The sequence below is a fragment of the Oryzias melastigma genome, linkage group LG8, assembly GCF_002922805.2.
Source record: "Oryzias melastigma strain HK-1 linkage group LG8, ASM292280v2, whole genome shotgun sequence".
NCBI lineage: Eukaryota > Metazoa > Chordata > Actinopteri > Beloniformes > Adrianichthyidae > Oryzias > Oryzias melastigma.
The window spans coordinates 12,838,086-12,853,390 of record NC_050519.1 but is presented as its reverse complement, the minus strand read 5'-3'; the positions used below and the strand labels follow the sequence as shown (position 1 = coordinate 12,853,390).

At 35.6% G+C, this 15,305-nt stretch overlaps 3 protein-coding genes across 5 annotated transcripts in view; all 3 read left to right on the top strand.

Annotated features, from left to right (window-relative positions):
- Positions 1 to 14: 14 nt before the first annotated feature.
- On the top strand, positions 15 to 4,493 carry drc3 (dynein regulatory complex subunit 3). 3 transcript variants are annotated; one of them, XM_024272348.2, is made up of 14 exons: positions 15 to 163; positions 242 to 383; positions 556 to 701; positions 782 to 898; positions 981 to 1,147; positions 1,244 to 1,390; positions 1,465 to 1,584; positions 1,663 to 1,775; positions 1,874 to 2,048; positions 2,134 to 2,265; positions 2,769 to 2,839; positions 3,609 to 3,723; positions 3,928 to 4,059; positions 4,171 to 4,493. In XM_024272348.2, the coding sequence occupies exons 3-14, from the start codon at positions 566 to 568 to the stop codon at positions 4,264 to 4,266; spliced, it is 1,521 nt and encodes a 506-aa protein (XP_024128116.1). In that variant the 5' UTR covers positions 15 to 163; positions 242 to 383; positions 556 to 565; the 3' UTR covers positions 4,267 to 4,493. The 3 variants fall into 3 exon arrangements, with proteins under 3 accessions (XP_024128116.1, XP_024128117.1, XP_024128115.1); XM_024272349.2 differs by having other exon boundaries at positions 18 to 376; positions 555 to 701; XM_024272347.2 differs by having other exon boundaries at positions 18 to 383.
- An 85-nt stretch (positions 4,494 to 4,578) lies between these two features.
- gid4 (GID complex subunit 4 homolog) lies at positions 4,579 to 10,734 on the top strand. The gene is made up of 7 exons (XM_024272370.1): positions 4,579 to 4,736; positions 4,871 to 5,121; positions 5,442 to 5,501; positions 5,856 to 5,963; positions 9,096 to 9,197; positions 9,286 to 9,416; positions 9,502 to 10,734. Exons 2-7 carry the CDS (start codon positions 4,936 to 4,938, stop codon positions 9,563 to 9,565), a joined length of 651 nt encoding a protein of 216 aa, XP_024128138.1. The 5' UTR covers positions 4,579 to 4,736; positions 4,871 to 4,935; the 3' UTR covers positions 9,566 to 10,734.
- Positions 10,735 to 12,025: 1,291 nt separating this feature from the next.
- noxo1a (NADPH oxidase organizer 1a) overlaps positions 12,026 to 15,305 on the top strand; it is a 4,824-nt gene continuing 1,544 nt past the window's right edge. The window contains exons 1-7 of the mRNA XM_036213275.1: positions 12,026 to 12,598; positions 12,681 to 12,761; positions 12,848 to 12,926; positions 13,002 to 13,173; positions 13,382 to 13,566; positions 13,640 to 13,744; positions 13,827 to 13,944. Of these exons, the coding sequence (XP_036069168.1) occupies positions 12,533 to 12,598; positions 12,681 to 12,761; positions 12,848 to 12,926; positions 13,002 to 13,173; positions 13,382 to 13,566; positions 13,640 to 13,744; positions 13,827 to 13,944 (806 nt within the window). The 5' untranslated portion in view covers positions 12,026 to 12,532. The remainder of the gene's footprint in view (positions 12,599 to 12,680; positions 12,762 to 12,847; positions 12,927 to 13,001; positions 13,174 to 13,381; positions 13,567 to 13,639; positions 13,745 to 13,826; positions 13,945 to 15,305) is intronic.

Sequence of the window (15,305 nt, the reverse complement as noted above, 5' to 3'; positions counted from 1 at the left end):
TTTTAAAGGTATTATCGAACAAATTTATTTATTTATTTATTATTTACATATGGTTTTCTAGAAACGAGTAAAAACAGAGATGCGCTGCAAAAATATTTTTTCATTCAATTTTTTTCCCCTGTGAAACATATTTAAGATAATATGAGTGTGTTGATATATAGAGGTAATTCAGAGATTTGGGTTTGGTTTCACTTTTCTAAATTTAATTTATAATTGAGTGATTTCTTTCTTTGTTTCCGAGTCATTCCTGTGCACTTGAACGCCGCAACGAAGCAACCTGTTGCTATGCGACCGCGTAGACACAAAGGAAATTGTAACTCGCATATGTGAAGCTTCTATCAAATGGCTACAAAAATAGCAAATATCATTATTATTTGTCTTTGGTAAGTAATTTTTTTATCTTGCTGTGCTTATATGTTCACTGTGTGTATTTTAACGTTTCCTGATTGATTCAAAGGTTGTTTGTGAGTAAAATTTAAGTGTTTACACTTTTCAGATGGACTTATCTGTTGCAAACTCATTATAAATTTAATTTTGATGTGTTTTCAACACCAGAAACCACATCATGGATCCAGTACCCAGCAGGATGAACAGGGAGATGATCTGGGATGAAATAAAGAAAAACATCAAACTGGATTCCGTTGCTGAAGTGGGCAACATTTGTCCCACTGAAGTTGATGCCATTAAACTGGAATACCAAAGTAATTAGATTAATAAATGTAGCCTTCTATAAATGCAGAAATAAGTATATAATCTACATGGGAGTCACTTGTTTTTGCAGACATCCTTCGGATTGACTCATTACAAGAATTTACCTCCCTGGTTCAGCTTGACCTAAACAACAACCTCATTAAGAAGATCCAGGGCCTGGATTCTCTCATTAATTTGACATGGCTAAGTAATATGTTCTCTTTTAAATATAAAATAACCTTGTAAAACATAAAAAAAACAGCATAAATAACCATCAGACTGCGTTACAGATCTGTCATTTAACAGGATCGAGAAAATTCAGGGTTTGGAGTCTCTGCAGAAACTCAAGGTCCTGAACTTAACAAACAACCAGATCACCATCATAGAGAACATGGACAAACTTGAAAACCTCACTCATTTCTTCATTGGAAGTAACCTCCTTGACCAACTGGAAAATGTAATAGCATTTAAATCCGTACAGTAGAAGTTTGCTATGTGCTGCTTTTTAAAGATTTACTGTTGAAACCTAATAAAAATCTGATGCTTTTTACAGATTTTGTACCTCCAGAAGTTCAAGAAATTGTTTCATGTTTACATGAAAGGAAATCTCTTCTCCAATGAGGATGATTACCAATTGTTTATTGTTGCTTTTTTGCCTAATTTGAAAATCTTAGACAACAAACTGCTTCACCGGGAGCTTGTAAGTTGAGACACAGATGCATGACACTTAAATTAAAAATGCATTTTTGTAAGGTTCTGTCTATGCATGCACAGAAAGAAAAGGCATCCAGCAAATACCAAGCTGACATCGAGAAAAGGAATCAAGAGGAGAGTCGAAAGCAACTGGCCGAAGAGGCTCTGCAAAAACAAGAAGCTGAGCTGAATTTACACAAAGTATAAACATGGATTCAGTTGTTATTCATGATCAGATGTTGTGTTGTCTAAAGTGTGCTCTTCTCTTCGCTCTCATAGGAGGCCTTTGTGGAGAATCTCAATGGGCCACATTTGTTTAACAGCATGTTTGATGAGGATTTTCTCTCATCGGCCATTCATTCTGTTCCAGGAGTTGGAGATCTTCTTCAATCATATCCTTTTTTTTGTTTGTTTTAGATTTTCTATCACTCAGATTGATTATAGTGTGAAGAACAACCTGAGCAGTTCAATTCTTTAACCCTGTGCTTACATTTGAGAACCAAATGGTGGGACTGTGTGAGCAGTTATTCCACAGAGGTTTGTCAGAGCGGGAACAGAGGGATCGAGAGCTGAAATTGCTCCTCAGTTCCCAGGATGAGGTGGAGGAGCGTTACAAAAACCAAACAACTCTAGTTCTGGAGGATTTTAATAAGCAGCACAGAGAGGCAAGAGGACACAAATTGCTTTGTAAAGTAACAAAAATGTATTGTTTGTAGCACATCTAATGAATTTTTATTGTAATTGTTTTAGAGGATCAAGAAGTTGAAGCGTTTAACCGCCCAAAACTCTGCCTCCGAGGAAATCAGCCGTGGCTATGATGAAATCAACAAACTCACTGAAAGACTGATGACACTGGAGTTTAAGCTTATCAGCAAGCTGGAGGTACCTCTGTTTGTACGTGTGCTTTAATGTGTGCGTAATTTGTTATTTATAAGAACATAGATTTCATTCATACATTTCATTAATGGGACAGTTTATTAATCAATCACATACTATCTTTCTGTTTTTGTCAGCTTTCTAATATATTAAGTGAAGAGGCTCATTCTTTCTTTTTTTAAGTCTGCTTGCATAAAGATGTAACAAATCCTAAAGATTGTCAACCACATATTTTGGAATGCAATCTCAAATTGACAATTAAAAACATGGTTTTGCCAATCCAACGAACAGTATTAAGGATGTTGGGTTTCAAGCTACCACATAATTTTAGCATAACTTATATTTTGTTCCAATATGAGATCAAATCCCAAAGTTCATTTTCCAAAAGTTTATTCTTAAAAATTTTGCTTTGTAAAGCACTTTTTTCCACACTTTGGTTTTGGTTGTAGATTTTTTAAATTTATTTTTTATGTATTCTTTTTCCTTTAACACGCCTCTCTTTATTTCAGGAGAACATCGGAAACACTGAAACTTCCATCTCAGACAATATCACTGACTTCAGTGAAACTGCCCATGAAATATATCCTTTTATTCCTAAATCTGCAAAACAGCTAAAAACAGTTAAAGTTACAATGGAAAATGTTTGATTTTGGTGCAGCTGTAATGTAAATATTCAAATGAGCATAATATGGTTTGTAAAAACGAAGGCAAAATTTGGTTGCAACAAGTTAAATTTACTTTTCAAAGGCTTCTCTCTGATTAGATTTTGAGGTTTAGAAGCATTACTCTTACTCAGCTACGTTACAGAGGAATAAAGCTGATGAGTAATTATAAAGTTATTGGAGACAGTGGTGGAAGCTTGGCTGTGGTCTGAAGTGAGTACGTGTTTGCAGAAGTATGGTTTCAGGCCAAAGAAAAGTGCCACAGATGCTCATGAGGTTATGGCACTGCAGTGTGTTCCAGTGCAGCTTTTATTTAGACATAGAGGGTTCAATAAAAATTGGAACACCGATAGGACGGATTTTTAAAGCTTCATAAACCTCTACCTCAAAAAGTCTTTGAATTATTTTTCTTTTTCATATTTCCTAGAAATTGTCTTTTGGAATAACTTGGAAACATACAATTTTTCTCTTTAAGGCCTCAGTTTTTTTTTTACTTTGGGGAAAAACCTCTGGAAGTTGCAATTGACTTTTGTTCTATTTCAAGCAATTCACTGGACTTTACCACCTTAAATTAAAAAAAAAAAACTTGGGTATTTTAACTTTTGACGAGTAATGAATGATGGAGTTTGATAATAATTATTAAGTGATTTTTGATTTCTGTATATTGCTTCTTTGACAAACGTATACATTTACTGAATGTCGTAACCTGGAAGATGATTTTCATCACAAAGTCCAAGAAATTATTTTGGCAACTCTGGAGAATGTTGCCAAAAAAAGTCAGATGGAGAACCTATCACAAGATGTAAAGGCGGTCGTTTTTTTGTTTTTTTTTATGTCAATCTGTTTGTTTTACTTCTAAAATGATTAGATAAAGAGGTTTTCAGTTTACTGTACAAATGCAAATTGATTTAAATATAATTCAAATAATACATTGAGAGAAATTTTATTGCATTTCACTTGTAAGCCAATCTCTGGTTTTTAAACCTCATCTGCTTTATGTGTGTAGTTCTTTACAGACAAAGAAAATGTGATGCATGCACTGGACACCAACCATAAACACCACCTGGGGAGACTCAGTGACCGAGAGCAAAAGTTACTTTCATCCGCGAGTTCCTGGAAAATTGCCTTCTTCAAAGAAGTGAGTTCCTATGTTTCCTATAAATAAAGATTTATTTATAGTTTTTTGTATTTTTGATCAAATTCTGGCTGTAGCTTCTCACTGTCATTTCTTTGTTTTTCCTTATTGCAGGTTCATGACAAAGTAACTCAGCAGAACCACATGCGCATCTCAGACATCCATAGATATGCAGGTTTTTTAAGGAAGGAGCTGGAAGGGCTTCAGTAGTTTTAGAAGTGAATTTCACTGCATGGAAGTAGAAGTTAGATTTTTTTTCTCAGTTTCAGTGTTCCTATAAATTGTAACAATGGTTTAAAATATGTACATCTGTTTGAAACTAAATATGCAAATGTACACATTTTTGAATCAGTTATTTATGCAACTTTTCACATGATGTCAAAACACTTCAGCATTGAAATGTATTGTGTTTATGTAAATAAAAAAAACAAGATTTATTTTGCACTATCTATCTATCTATCTATCTATCTATCTATCTATCTATCTATCTATCTATCTATCTATCTATCTATCTATCTATCTATCTATCGCGTTTTTAACTTAAGTTTGAGCAACTTAACTGAGTGCATACGACTCCCAGAGGTCTTTGCGCAGCATTGTCCAATAGCAATCCAGCACCTAGTTTTCCGCCAATGACATTCAAGAAAGCTGAAACTTCCTCGAATGAGGCCTCAAATAAAGTGAGTCTTCGACACACACGTCTGTCTATGGACAGGGTCGTAAATTTAAGCAAAGTTTTTTTGGCCTCGGCGATTTTATTTTCTTATTGGCCGACGACACCCGCTTATGTCAGCACCTGTCGTTTCTGTTGAAGGGACGCGCTCCTCGGCAACCCTCGGAACCGACGCGGGCCGTGATTTTCAGTGACAGCTCCTCGTCATGCCCGTCCGAGCGGAGTGCTGCACAGCCGGCTCGGCCTGCCCATCCCCGGCCTGTCTTCACCCTCCCGCGCCGGTCAACACGCACCAGCCGGGGGTGGCCACCTCGCTTCTGTACAGCGGCTCGCAGTTTCGGGGTTACCAGAGAAGCAAAGGCAACTCCTACGACGTGGAGGTTGTTTTGCAGGTAAATATGATGCCACTGCTACATGTTGTTACTGTTAGCATACTTTTTGAACTTAGCTAATGTTAGCTGTTTGAATGGTGTCACAGCAAACACCCCTTTCCTTTCCTTTACATGCACTCTAGACCAAGCTATTAACATTTTTGTTGTTTGGATATTAAATATGTAGATATTATTGCTTTTAATTAAACAATATGTCCAAATTAGTGCATTTTTAAGCTAACAATATACAAATATTAGAATAAAATTGTAGTGCACATTGTTAAAGCCTGTTTAAGGTAAATTAACCCTGTTTACTTAATGAATCTGTTTGTTCTGACCAGCATGTGACCATAGAGAACTCCTATTTGTGTGGATACCTGAAGATCAAAGGCCTAACGGAGGTAAGCCAGCCTCTCCACCAGGTCAGGTGCAGTAAGGCAAAGTTTGACCCTTTCAGTGAGGGCACCTGCTGGAAGCAGGCTGAATCAGGAACATGTCGGTTTGAGACTAACCTGAGGCTGTCGCGTCCAGCCCCACCGCTCTGACACTTATCTGTCAACTGTATTCCCATTACATTTACGCAACACACGAAGGGAAACCGGCAAACCCACCTAGAGGTAAATGCTGTTTGTGGTAGAGTTAGGAGCAAGATGCAAACTCAGCTTGTGTGTCTACAAGAACAGTTTGTGATGTACAAAGGAGACACAGTTCCACCTTATCTTATCCTTAATAGTATTTTTTTTTCTGCATGATAGGAGTATCCCACTCTTACGACATTTTTTGTCGGTGAAATTATCAGCTGCAAGAGGCCGTTTTTAACCAGGAAGTGGGATGCAGATGAGGACGTGGACAGAAAACACTGGGTAGGTCTTCTTTTATTCGCCCTCTTATTTATTTAGGAGTTAAATACACAGAAATCCTTCTAAACCTTTCATGAATTATTTTTCAACTAGCTTTAAAAAAAAAAAAAAAAAAAACTCAGTCGTTTGTTTTACATCGCTATTGATTGTTGCAAAACACCAATTTCTTAATTGAGTAGGATCATATATTTTTTGTTCAAAGTTGTTGCTTTTTTTGCATGGTGATTAATTCAAATTTACCTGGAGGATTCAAGCAAGGAAATTTCAGTTAAAAGCATTTGAAATTAAAGACAAATATAAAAGTGGACAGTTTTAACATAATTTCTCTTTTAAATTTTACAGAAAATTGTGTTACATTTTACTTAAGTGTACATGACGGGCAGCAGAGAAGCCCACAAGTTCCTTTTACCAAGTCCTTGAGACAAATCTAGGTCAAGTCTTAAGCTGTAATGTCTTAAAATGTACAGATAAAAAATAATATTGTCCCCAATTTTCGTACTTTAAACAACTTGTGGCGACACAGAAACAACATGTTTAAGACTAAGAAATAAATAACATGTGGATGGAGGATTTCATTATTTTGGGGAAAAATGTTTACCCAACCTGCGTTCATAAGAACTGGAAGACATTTGTGAGCAGTTGAAAAAAAGCTGCATTTATTATGATACAATTTCATAAATTGATTAAATGATTGATTGATTGGTTTGTTTCAAGCATAGATTGAAAAATACAGGACAAAACTCACAATTATTTCAAACTCATTAGAGAAACAATGAAATGCATTGATTAGAAAAATAGAAAACAAAAATAAAACACACTTATGTCACATTTGGTTCATTCATTTTTTGTGATAATTAACTAAAGTCAGTAGAGTTTGATTGATTAGTTACTTAGCTACTTAATTTTACTGTTTTGCATAATTATGTAATCCGGTTGTTGTTTTTTTTATTTTTTATTCCCAATAGCAAAGTGAAGTGCTTCTTGATTATTGATTAATCTCATCAAGCATTATTTCTGTAAACGGTAACATCAATCATACATCGTGTAACAGATATATAATACTCATTGATTATCATCAAAGTACAATGTTATATTGATGCAAAAAAATAATAATTACACTTTGAGATCAAGTTTTAAAGTAAGGATAGATTTCTTATTAATCATTCTCTGAAAGACTTCTTATATATTTTCAGTAAACATTAATGATTCACACATTATATAATAATCATTGATTATCTTTAGAGCACATAATTACATTAATCCTGTAATCATTGCTACATATTTTGGATCAAGTAAAGAAAATTAATACCATAGTGATAGTAAACTTTTCAGTAATCATTACTGTATATTACACAATGTAAAAATCATTGATTGCATTTGAAAAAGCTTTGATTATTTCATCACATTTAAGTTCAGACATTTGGAGTTATTGAAACACCAGTTGATCTTTAACTCGTCTTATATTCATAGTGTGAGATTAGAGTTTCTTTATACATTTTCTTGAATGTATAAATGCTTGAACATTGTTTGAGCTCATTACTTTAACTTGTTCCAGAGTTTAGTTCCACACACAGAAACACCGAAACTTTTCTTTGTGGTTCTTATCAATCTGACCTTGAAGTTCCTGCATCCTCTCAGTTTGTTCCTCCTTCATTTTCTAAGAACTGTTTCTGGATATTGTACGGTAATGTTTTCCCATTAGCTCTGTTAGTAACTGTGCAGTGTAAAAATCAACAAGGTCATACAGTTTTAAAATTCTGGATTGATAAAATAAGTTGTTAGTGTGATCAAGATAACCGGCTTTATGTATGATTCTGATGGCTCGTTTCTGAAGCTTAAAGAGAGGATGTAGTGAACTCTTATATTTATCACCCCAAACTTCTATACAGTGGGTGAAATATGGTAATATTAAGGAGCAGTACAATAAATATCTACAGTTGTATTCTAATATATATTTTGATTTATTTATAATTGAAATACTTTTTTGAAATTTTAGTTTGTATGTGTCTGATGTGTGGCTTCTAACTCAGTTTATCAATAACAATCCCTAAGAATTTAATTTCTGTTACACTTTCAATTAAGTCATTGTTAACTCTAATTGAGAGATCTGTGTTGGCTTTATAATTACCAAAAAATTTCACTTTATATTTGTCTAGATTCAAAGATAGTTTGTTGTAATCCATCCACGATTTTATTTTGATTAATTCTGTGTTCAACACATTGATAAGTTCCCTTTGATTGTCTGTAAAATAGAAAATGTTTGTGTCATCAGCAAATAAAATGAGTTTTAAAAGTTTTGAAACATTGAATATATCGTTGATGTAGATATTGAACAGCAGCGGGCCCAGAATTGATCCTTGTGGGACACCACAACTTATCCCTTTGGCCTCTGATGTAAATTCATTCATCTTGACAAATTGTTTGCTTCCTGTTAAATAGCTTTTGACCCAACTTAGCGCTACTCCTCTGATTCCGTACACCTCCAGTTTGTCGAGTAGGATGTCATGATTGAGAGAGTCAAATGCTTTTTTTAAGTCAATGAAGATTCCAGCTGCATGTTTCTTTTTATCCAGAGAGTTTGTGATTTCCTCTACAGCATCAATGATAGCCATTGAGGTTGATCTGTTTTCTCTGAAACCATATTGGCTTTTATTTATTATGTTATATTTATCAATAAATTTAGCTAATTTGTCATTGAATATCCTTTGTAGAATTTTTGAGAATTGTGGAAGGAGAGAAATAAGTCTATAGTTTTTAAACAGGTGTTTGTCTCCACTCTTATAGATACGAATCACCTTTGCCATTTTCATTTGGTTTGGGAATCTCCCAGTTTGTAATGATAAGATACATATGTATATTAGAGGCTTAGAAATACTGTTAAATCTAAATTTGTATCCCCAAAAGTAAGAGAGCTAAAATAAATGACAAATTATGGTATTCTTTCATTGTTTTCTGTCCAAAAAATGAACTTTTTAAGAGAGTCTCTTTTTTATTTAGGGACCTCTTTCAGCTTTTAAAAAATCTAATTTGAAATCCTTTGTAAACAAACCTCTTAGCTAAAACTTTTTGAGTTATTTTTTTTAATAAATAAAATATTGAAGCCAATTACAAGTACATGTTCCTCTTCTCTTACAGGGAAAGTTCCAGGCTTTTTACAAATATGCAAAAAACTTCAACTCCGATGACTTTGACTACACAGCGTTGGAAAAAGGCGATTATATCTTCATGAGATGGAAGGTTGGTACATGTTGTCACCATTGCTGATTTATTTTAAATCTCGGTGTCAGGATCACACTTTTAACATCTGCTCGTGTTGCTCTTTCAGGAGCAGTTTCTAGTTCCTGACCACACTATCAAAGACATCAGCGGTGCTTCTTTTGCGGGCTTCTACTACATTTGCTTTCAGAAGTCCACAGCCACCATTGAGGGCTATTATTACCACAGAAGCTCAGAGTGGTAAATATTGTGCCAGTGGAAGAAAAAGTCCTTGATTTTGTTTTTTTTTTGGTGTATTTGTGAACATCTTCCCTTACTCCTGCAGGTACCAATCTCTGAGCTTAAACCACATCCGAGAGCGCAGTATGTCTATTTATGAATTCCGGTGACGTAAAGCCGAAGCCCGGAAAGGACAGTTCCCTGAGCTTCACCGGGACAGAAAGCACGGAGAGCTCTTTGAATGTGGAAACACTAGAGGTGATCAAGTTCTCATAAACTCTTGAGCTGGACGGCAAGAACGAACGCACAGGTGAAAAGACGCAGATTAAAAAAAGGAAGAAAAAAAAAGTCGAGGGATTGCTGCAAAGCTGCTTGGATTTTAATTAGTACTTTTTGTCAGCCTGTGTTCAAACATTTTGCTGTCATGGCCTCTTTTCTTAAGTAGTTTTATTATTCATTTTTCCAGGTGCATGCTTCGACCGAGAGACAAAAGTTTTTAGTTAAAAAAAGATGGATTTTTGTCAAAAAAAAACACTTCAGTTAAACATGTTTTACGGCTCCATAGAGGGCAAAAAATCCTGAACAGAAATCCTACTTTTGTAAGATACGATAGATGGATTGTTGGATGTGAGATCTATACGGTTATGTTAAAACGTGCACAGCTGTTAAGCTTAACAAATCAAGTAAAGAAAAAAAAACTTGATTTAAAAGAGTATTGTGATTTAAAGTGTTCCAGGTTTACATTTGGAGCTGTGAACAATATATATATATTTTTTTTGCCCTAAAGATAACAAAATTCATACAAAATAATTTAGTTGAGTGATGATGTACAATTTTGGGAGAAAATCTTATTTGATGTAATCATGGAGAACCAGTTGCCTTACACTTTTTAATGTTTGTAGACCCTTCAGTTTTTTTAAACACAGCCTGGGGTTTGATTTGCTTTGACGATTCTTTAGCTATTTCTATGTTCGAGAGGGATTTGGTGGTTTCATCAGCTTTGCCAGAACACTCAAAAGTTGTCCTGAATGGTTGCTGATGTAAAACGAGTTCAGTTTTGGTTTCACTCACAGACTTCCGACAAGCTGCACGTCATCAGTTCATGTCAAGTATGACGGCACTTTAAGTTTTTAAGCCAAAGAAAAGAAGGGGATTGTGTTTATGAAACTCCCAAATATTTTTCTTTTATCAATCGTGTGACAAAAAAAACAGGAAAATGTGCAATGAAAGGAGAAAATGTTGAAGAGTATGATTTATGTATTTGAGTCGTTTTAATTTAAAGTGTATTATAATTCTGCAATGATGAAATGTGGAAGGAGAAATAAAAAACTATTTTATACGCTGAGAGTCATGGTTCTTTTATTTAATAAATGCTAAACGTAATAAAAATGGTTCGGTTAACTTTTTTTTTTTTTTTGAAAAATAACCAAATTTAAATGTTTAATGGTATATCTCTACATGCAATCAGTAATTTCTCACATTTTGATGAATTTCCTGGTCTTTTCTTTCCTATATAGTTATTTTTTCTTGTACTTTTCCTTAAAGTTTAACTTTGGATTTCCCAAAATCAGTCAATTTTGTTATTTATTTAAACATTTTTGATAAATATTTGCAGTTGTGCTTTTTTTTCCTCATTGTTCCATTTCAGCCAAATTTTAGTTGTTTCGTTGACTTAAAATTTTTCTAGAAAATGTCAGAGATTTTGACTAATAAGGATGTTTAAACAGAAGCAAAATGGGTCAAATTTTAAATTTTCTAAGCAAAAGAAGTTCTAAAATCTCCTAAACTCGCTAAATCCCATTTGGGGCTCATGGGTTGCTGGAGCCTATCCAGTTATTTTTGTGTGAAGGCAAGGTACACCTCGGCAGGTCTCTGCAGAGCCCTGAAAATCATTTTTAGTGTTATTTTAATTTACTTTTATTAAACTTTAACTTTGAAAAAGGGTTTCTTAGGATTTGTTCTTGAGTTTGAATTTCCCCTTCTAGTGATTCTGGAGTCATTGAGTAAGATCTGATTTTTGGAATCATAAAAACCGCTGAGCGTCTCGTTCTTTCCGCTTCTCTGTCAATCATTCTCACTAATGTAAACCATTAATTTTCCTCCAAAAGCTCCACACTCCATCTCATGTTGTTTGATTATATATTAAATCTTTTATTTTGCGTAGTCAATTATTTGAACCAGTACTAAAATATCTAAATTTTAACATTCATGTATGAGTCCATGATGTGATCAGCAGCTGAAGAAATATGTTACAGCAATCACCACTAGGTGTCAGTAGAGTCCTGAAAAGCCTCACTGTGACTTGCAGGCATAGACTTATATACAGTCAATGCTTGCAGGTGACTTTACTTTAACCAATCAAGGTTAAAGCTGCAAAACCTTTTTATGCATTGAAATGTTAAATATGAAACTTATTTTTCTTTAGACCAGTTTAAAACCACATCTTTTTGTGTAGTTCCTTAAAGAATGTGAATTTTCATTGAAGTTTCTGCAAAATGTATCTCTTCAACTCAGATTAAGAAAACAAAGATTTTAAAGAGGGAAGAGTTTAAGATCATTTAGAGAAAAAAAGGTGCTGCCTTTTTCTATTTTCTACCACCAACTTCCATGAGTGGCCATTTGCAGACTAACTGTAAAGATTTGCAGTTTTGCTTTTGACAACAAGAACAGCTTCTCGATTGACTTCAACACATTGAAAGCCACTTGAAAATATAGCTCAAATATGTCATAATGATAAACCAAGAAAGTCAAAGTTAAGTGGTTTCAAGCAGATGCATTTGTCTCAAAAATTGTTTTGGAAGAAATTCCCCCCAAAAAAGGTTGTTTATTGATTTTGAGTGTAATTTGCACAAAGAAATGTCCTCTTAGGTAATCTAGTTGCTGAATAACTATTTTAAGGTTCTTTCTTCCTCTAAAGGTTTTTTTTTTCCTTTCTGTGGACGTAAGCAACTCAGGAGAACACAGGATTTCCCCCTCCTCCTTTTGGTAATATCTGACTTTCCACCTGTAAGTGTCAATAGCTCCGCCCCTTTAGAGAAAGAAACAAATCGGTTGAGATCTCGCCGCGTTCATCAGAGCAGGACGAGGCTTGGAGGACTTTACAGCAGAAACCAGCAGGACTGTTCAAGACCGCCACCATGGAGCCGGAGCGTTTCCCCGTCAGCGTGCGCTTGATTGGAGTGTTGCATAAAGAGAAAAGCAAAGTAAATATATTTACTTCAGTCTGTTTATTTCAAAAGGATTGGATTTTTTTTTTAAAGTTTGTGCTGAATGTTTCTCTTCCAGATGTTTATAACCTCTGTGCTTTGGTCAGACCAGAATGACATTGTCATTTACAGAAGTTTGGACAATTTCAGGAAAATGCATGTGAGTATGAGATATAACACCCTTTAACCAATGCAGATAAACAGATATTTTAATACATTTATTGATTTGTTTCTTTTTAACCACAGAAACAAGTGAAAAAAGAGTGCACAACTGCCCGGAAGATGAAAAAATCAGAGCGAACTCTTCCTCGATTCCACTTCAAAGGTGAGTTTTCCTCTTTATTTAAATTCCACATTCCCAGCAGGAAAGTTTTGAGATTAAATAAATTGTGGCTTTTAGGCAATGCGCGTGTGGGGAAAAAAACTACCAAGTCTATGGCCTTCCTCAAGTCTCTGGAGAAATATTGCAACGAGCTCCTGAATTGTGAAGCACGAATCAGTCAAAGTTCATCCCTCATCAAGTTCTTCCAACCCAAAGACCAAGATCTGGACAAAGAGTTCACCAAAAACAGGTGATTTTGAGAGAACAGTTTTCACACTTTTTGTTCAAGAAACTGCACTTAATGTAGATTTTCTTATGAAGTTATAAATGCGCTGACTTGTATGATTGGGCTTTTACTTTTATGCAAAAAAAAAAAAAAATCCCACCAAATTTAAAAAGAATTTCTAATTTAATATGAATAAAAGATGCTGAAATTTCTGGTGTGCTTGGACCCTCAGCATCATGGTCATGCAGACGGATGCAGAGACCTGCTCCGAGGATTGTCCGGATGGAAACGTGACACAGCCGTTTGTGACGGAGACCTTCCGATGCGTGGCGCCCTACGAAACCAAAGACACCCGCAACAAACCTTTCAAAGTGGCCGTGGATGACAAGCTGGATGTTCTCATCAAAGACAGGACAGGTAAGCCGACATGAGCGTGAGGCTCTCACATGCACCCTCGCGTGGTTCTAACACGTTTGCCCTGTCGGTTCAGGGTGGTGGCTTGTCGAGAATGAAGAGAAGAGGATGGCGTGGTTCCCAGCACCTTATCTGGAGAAGTTAGATGATGATGATGAGGATGAAGACTTTTCAGAAAGAGGTATCCACACAAAATTATCCAGGAGTCATTCTGTGAAGTGTTTCATCAACTGAAGCCTTAAATCTTTTTTTTGCCACCTCAGGAAAGCTTTACACTGCAAACAAGAGCTACAGTTCCACCTGTGATGATGAGATCTCCATAATCGCCGGGGCAGTTGTAGAAGTTCTCCAGAAATCTGACAATGGCTGGTGGCTTGTCAGGTATGACAACGTTTAGACTAAACCATTGTGCTGGTTGAAGACTTAAAACTCTTGTAGAACAGGCTTAAATTCCAAAGTGACAGCATGTATTTCCCTGAGCGAGACATAAAAAAAAAACAAAACAAACACACATCCTGTCCTGAAGACAACTACAAGGAAGCAGCCAGCTTTATTTAGTTACAAAATCAGATAGGCTAAAGGGTAAAATAAATGGACAAACTATGGGTAGATTGTGATTCTACTCATGGATTTGCATTTTCAATCAGCATGACCCACAAGCCTACGATCATATGTGATTTTTCTGGTAAACTAATGTTTAATTCCAGTTCAATTGTAAATATTCAAAACGGGGTCTGAAACTTTTAACAACAAAAGTATGTAGGTCAGTTTTTTAACTAGCGAGAGCCGCAAATTCCTAAGAAAAACGCACGTTATTTCATTATTTATGTTTTTGTGGGGGGCTGCACGGTGGCGCAGTGGTTAGCGCTCTCGCCTCACAGCGAGAAGGCCCCGGTTCGACTCCCGGCTGGGACCTTTCTGTGTGGAGTTTGCATGTTCTCCCCGTGCATGCGTGGGTTTTCACCGGGGACTCCGGCTTCCTCCCACCGTCCAAAAGCATGCTTCATAGGTTAATTGGTGACTCTAAATTGCCCCTAGGTGTGAATGTGAGAGTGACTGTGTGTGTGATTGAGGCCCTGTGACAGACTGGCGCCCTGTCCAGGGTGTACCCCGCCTTCGCCCTTCAGTAGCCGGGATAGGCTCCGGCACCCCCACGACCCCGAAAGGGACAAAGCGGTCAAGAAGATGGATGGATGGATGTTTTTGTGGCCATTTATTTACAAAATGTAGCTTAAATAATTGCTACAATTAAATTTCTTTTTTATGTACTGTAAAACATTTTGAACTTTTTAAAGTTTTGACTGCAGAACACACAAGTTCCTTTCAAAATAAAATACAATTCTTAAACTAAAAATGCAAGAAAGCGCCATCATATACAAATGAATGCAATTACATACTTTAAGAATTTTGTCTTTGAATTGCTTTTGTGCAGTAGAAGCTTAGAAAAAATAAATAACTGACTATATATGAAACATTTTACCATCATTTTTGCTCAGTTATCTTAAGTGTTAATTACACAAATGATAAAACTCAACAAATGCAAATTTAAATAAACTATTATTTGCATTTTTCATTAAAGCTGCATGTAGCTGCAGTGTGACAGGTTGCAGACCCACATTTTACTCTAAGCATTTGAGGAGAATCAATTACAGCCATGAAAAAAGGGGATTTGTACTTTATAACATTTAAATACTGTAATTGCAAGGCAAGACTGCAACATTTAGAAACCCCAACTTGCTTTT

Excerpts from the sequence above, each read along its gene's own strand:
- drc3 (XM_024272348.2), top strand. The coding sequence starts at position 566 with ATGGATCCAGTACCCAGCAGGATGAACAGGGAGATGATCTGGGATGAA. Across the intron at positions 702-781 it reads CATTAAACTGGAATACCAAA|ACATCCTTCGGATTGACTCA; the intron begins GTAATTAGATTA and ends TTGTTTTTGCAG. Across the intron at positions 4,060-4,170 it reads AAATTGCCTTCTTCAAAGAA|GTTCATGACAAAGTAACTCA; the intron begins GTGAGTTCCTAT and ends TCCTTATTGCAG.
- gid4 (XM_024272370.1), top strand. The coding sequence starts at position 4,936 with ATGCCCGTCCGAGCGGAGTGCTGCACAGCCGGCTCGGCCTGCCCATCC. Across the intron at positions 5,502-5,855 it reads AGATCAAAGGCCTAACGGAG|GAGTATCCCACTCTTACGAC; the intron begins GTAAGCCAGCCT and ends TCTGCATGATAG. Across the intron at positions 9,417-9,501 it reads TACCACAGAAGCTCAGAGTG|GTACCAATCTCTGAGCTTAA; the intron begins GTAAATATTGTG and ends TTACTCCTGCAG.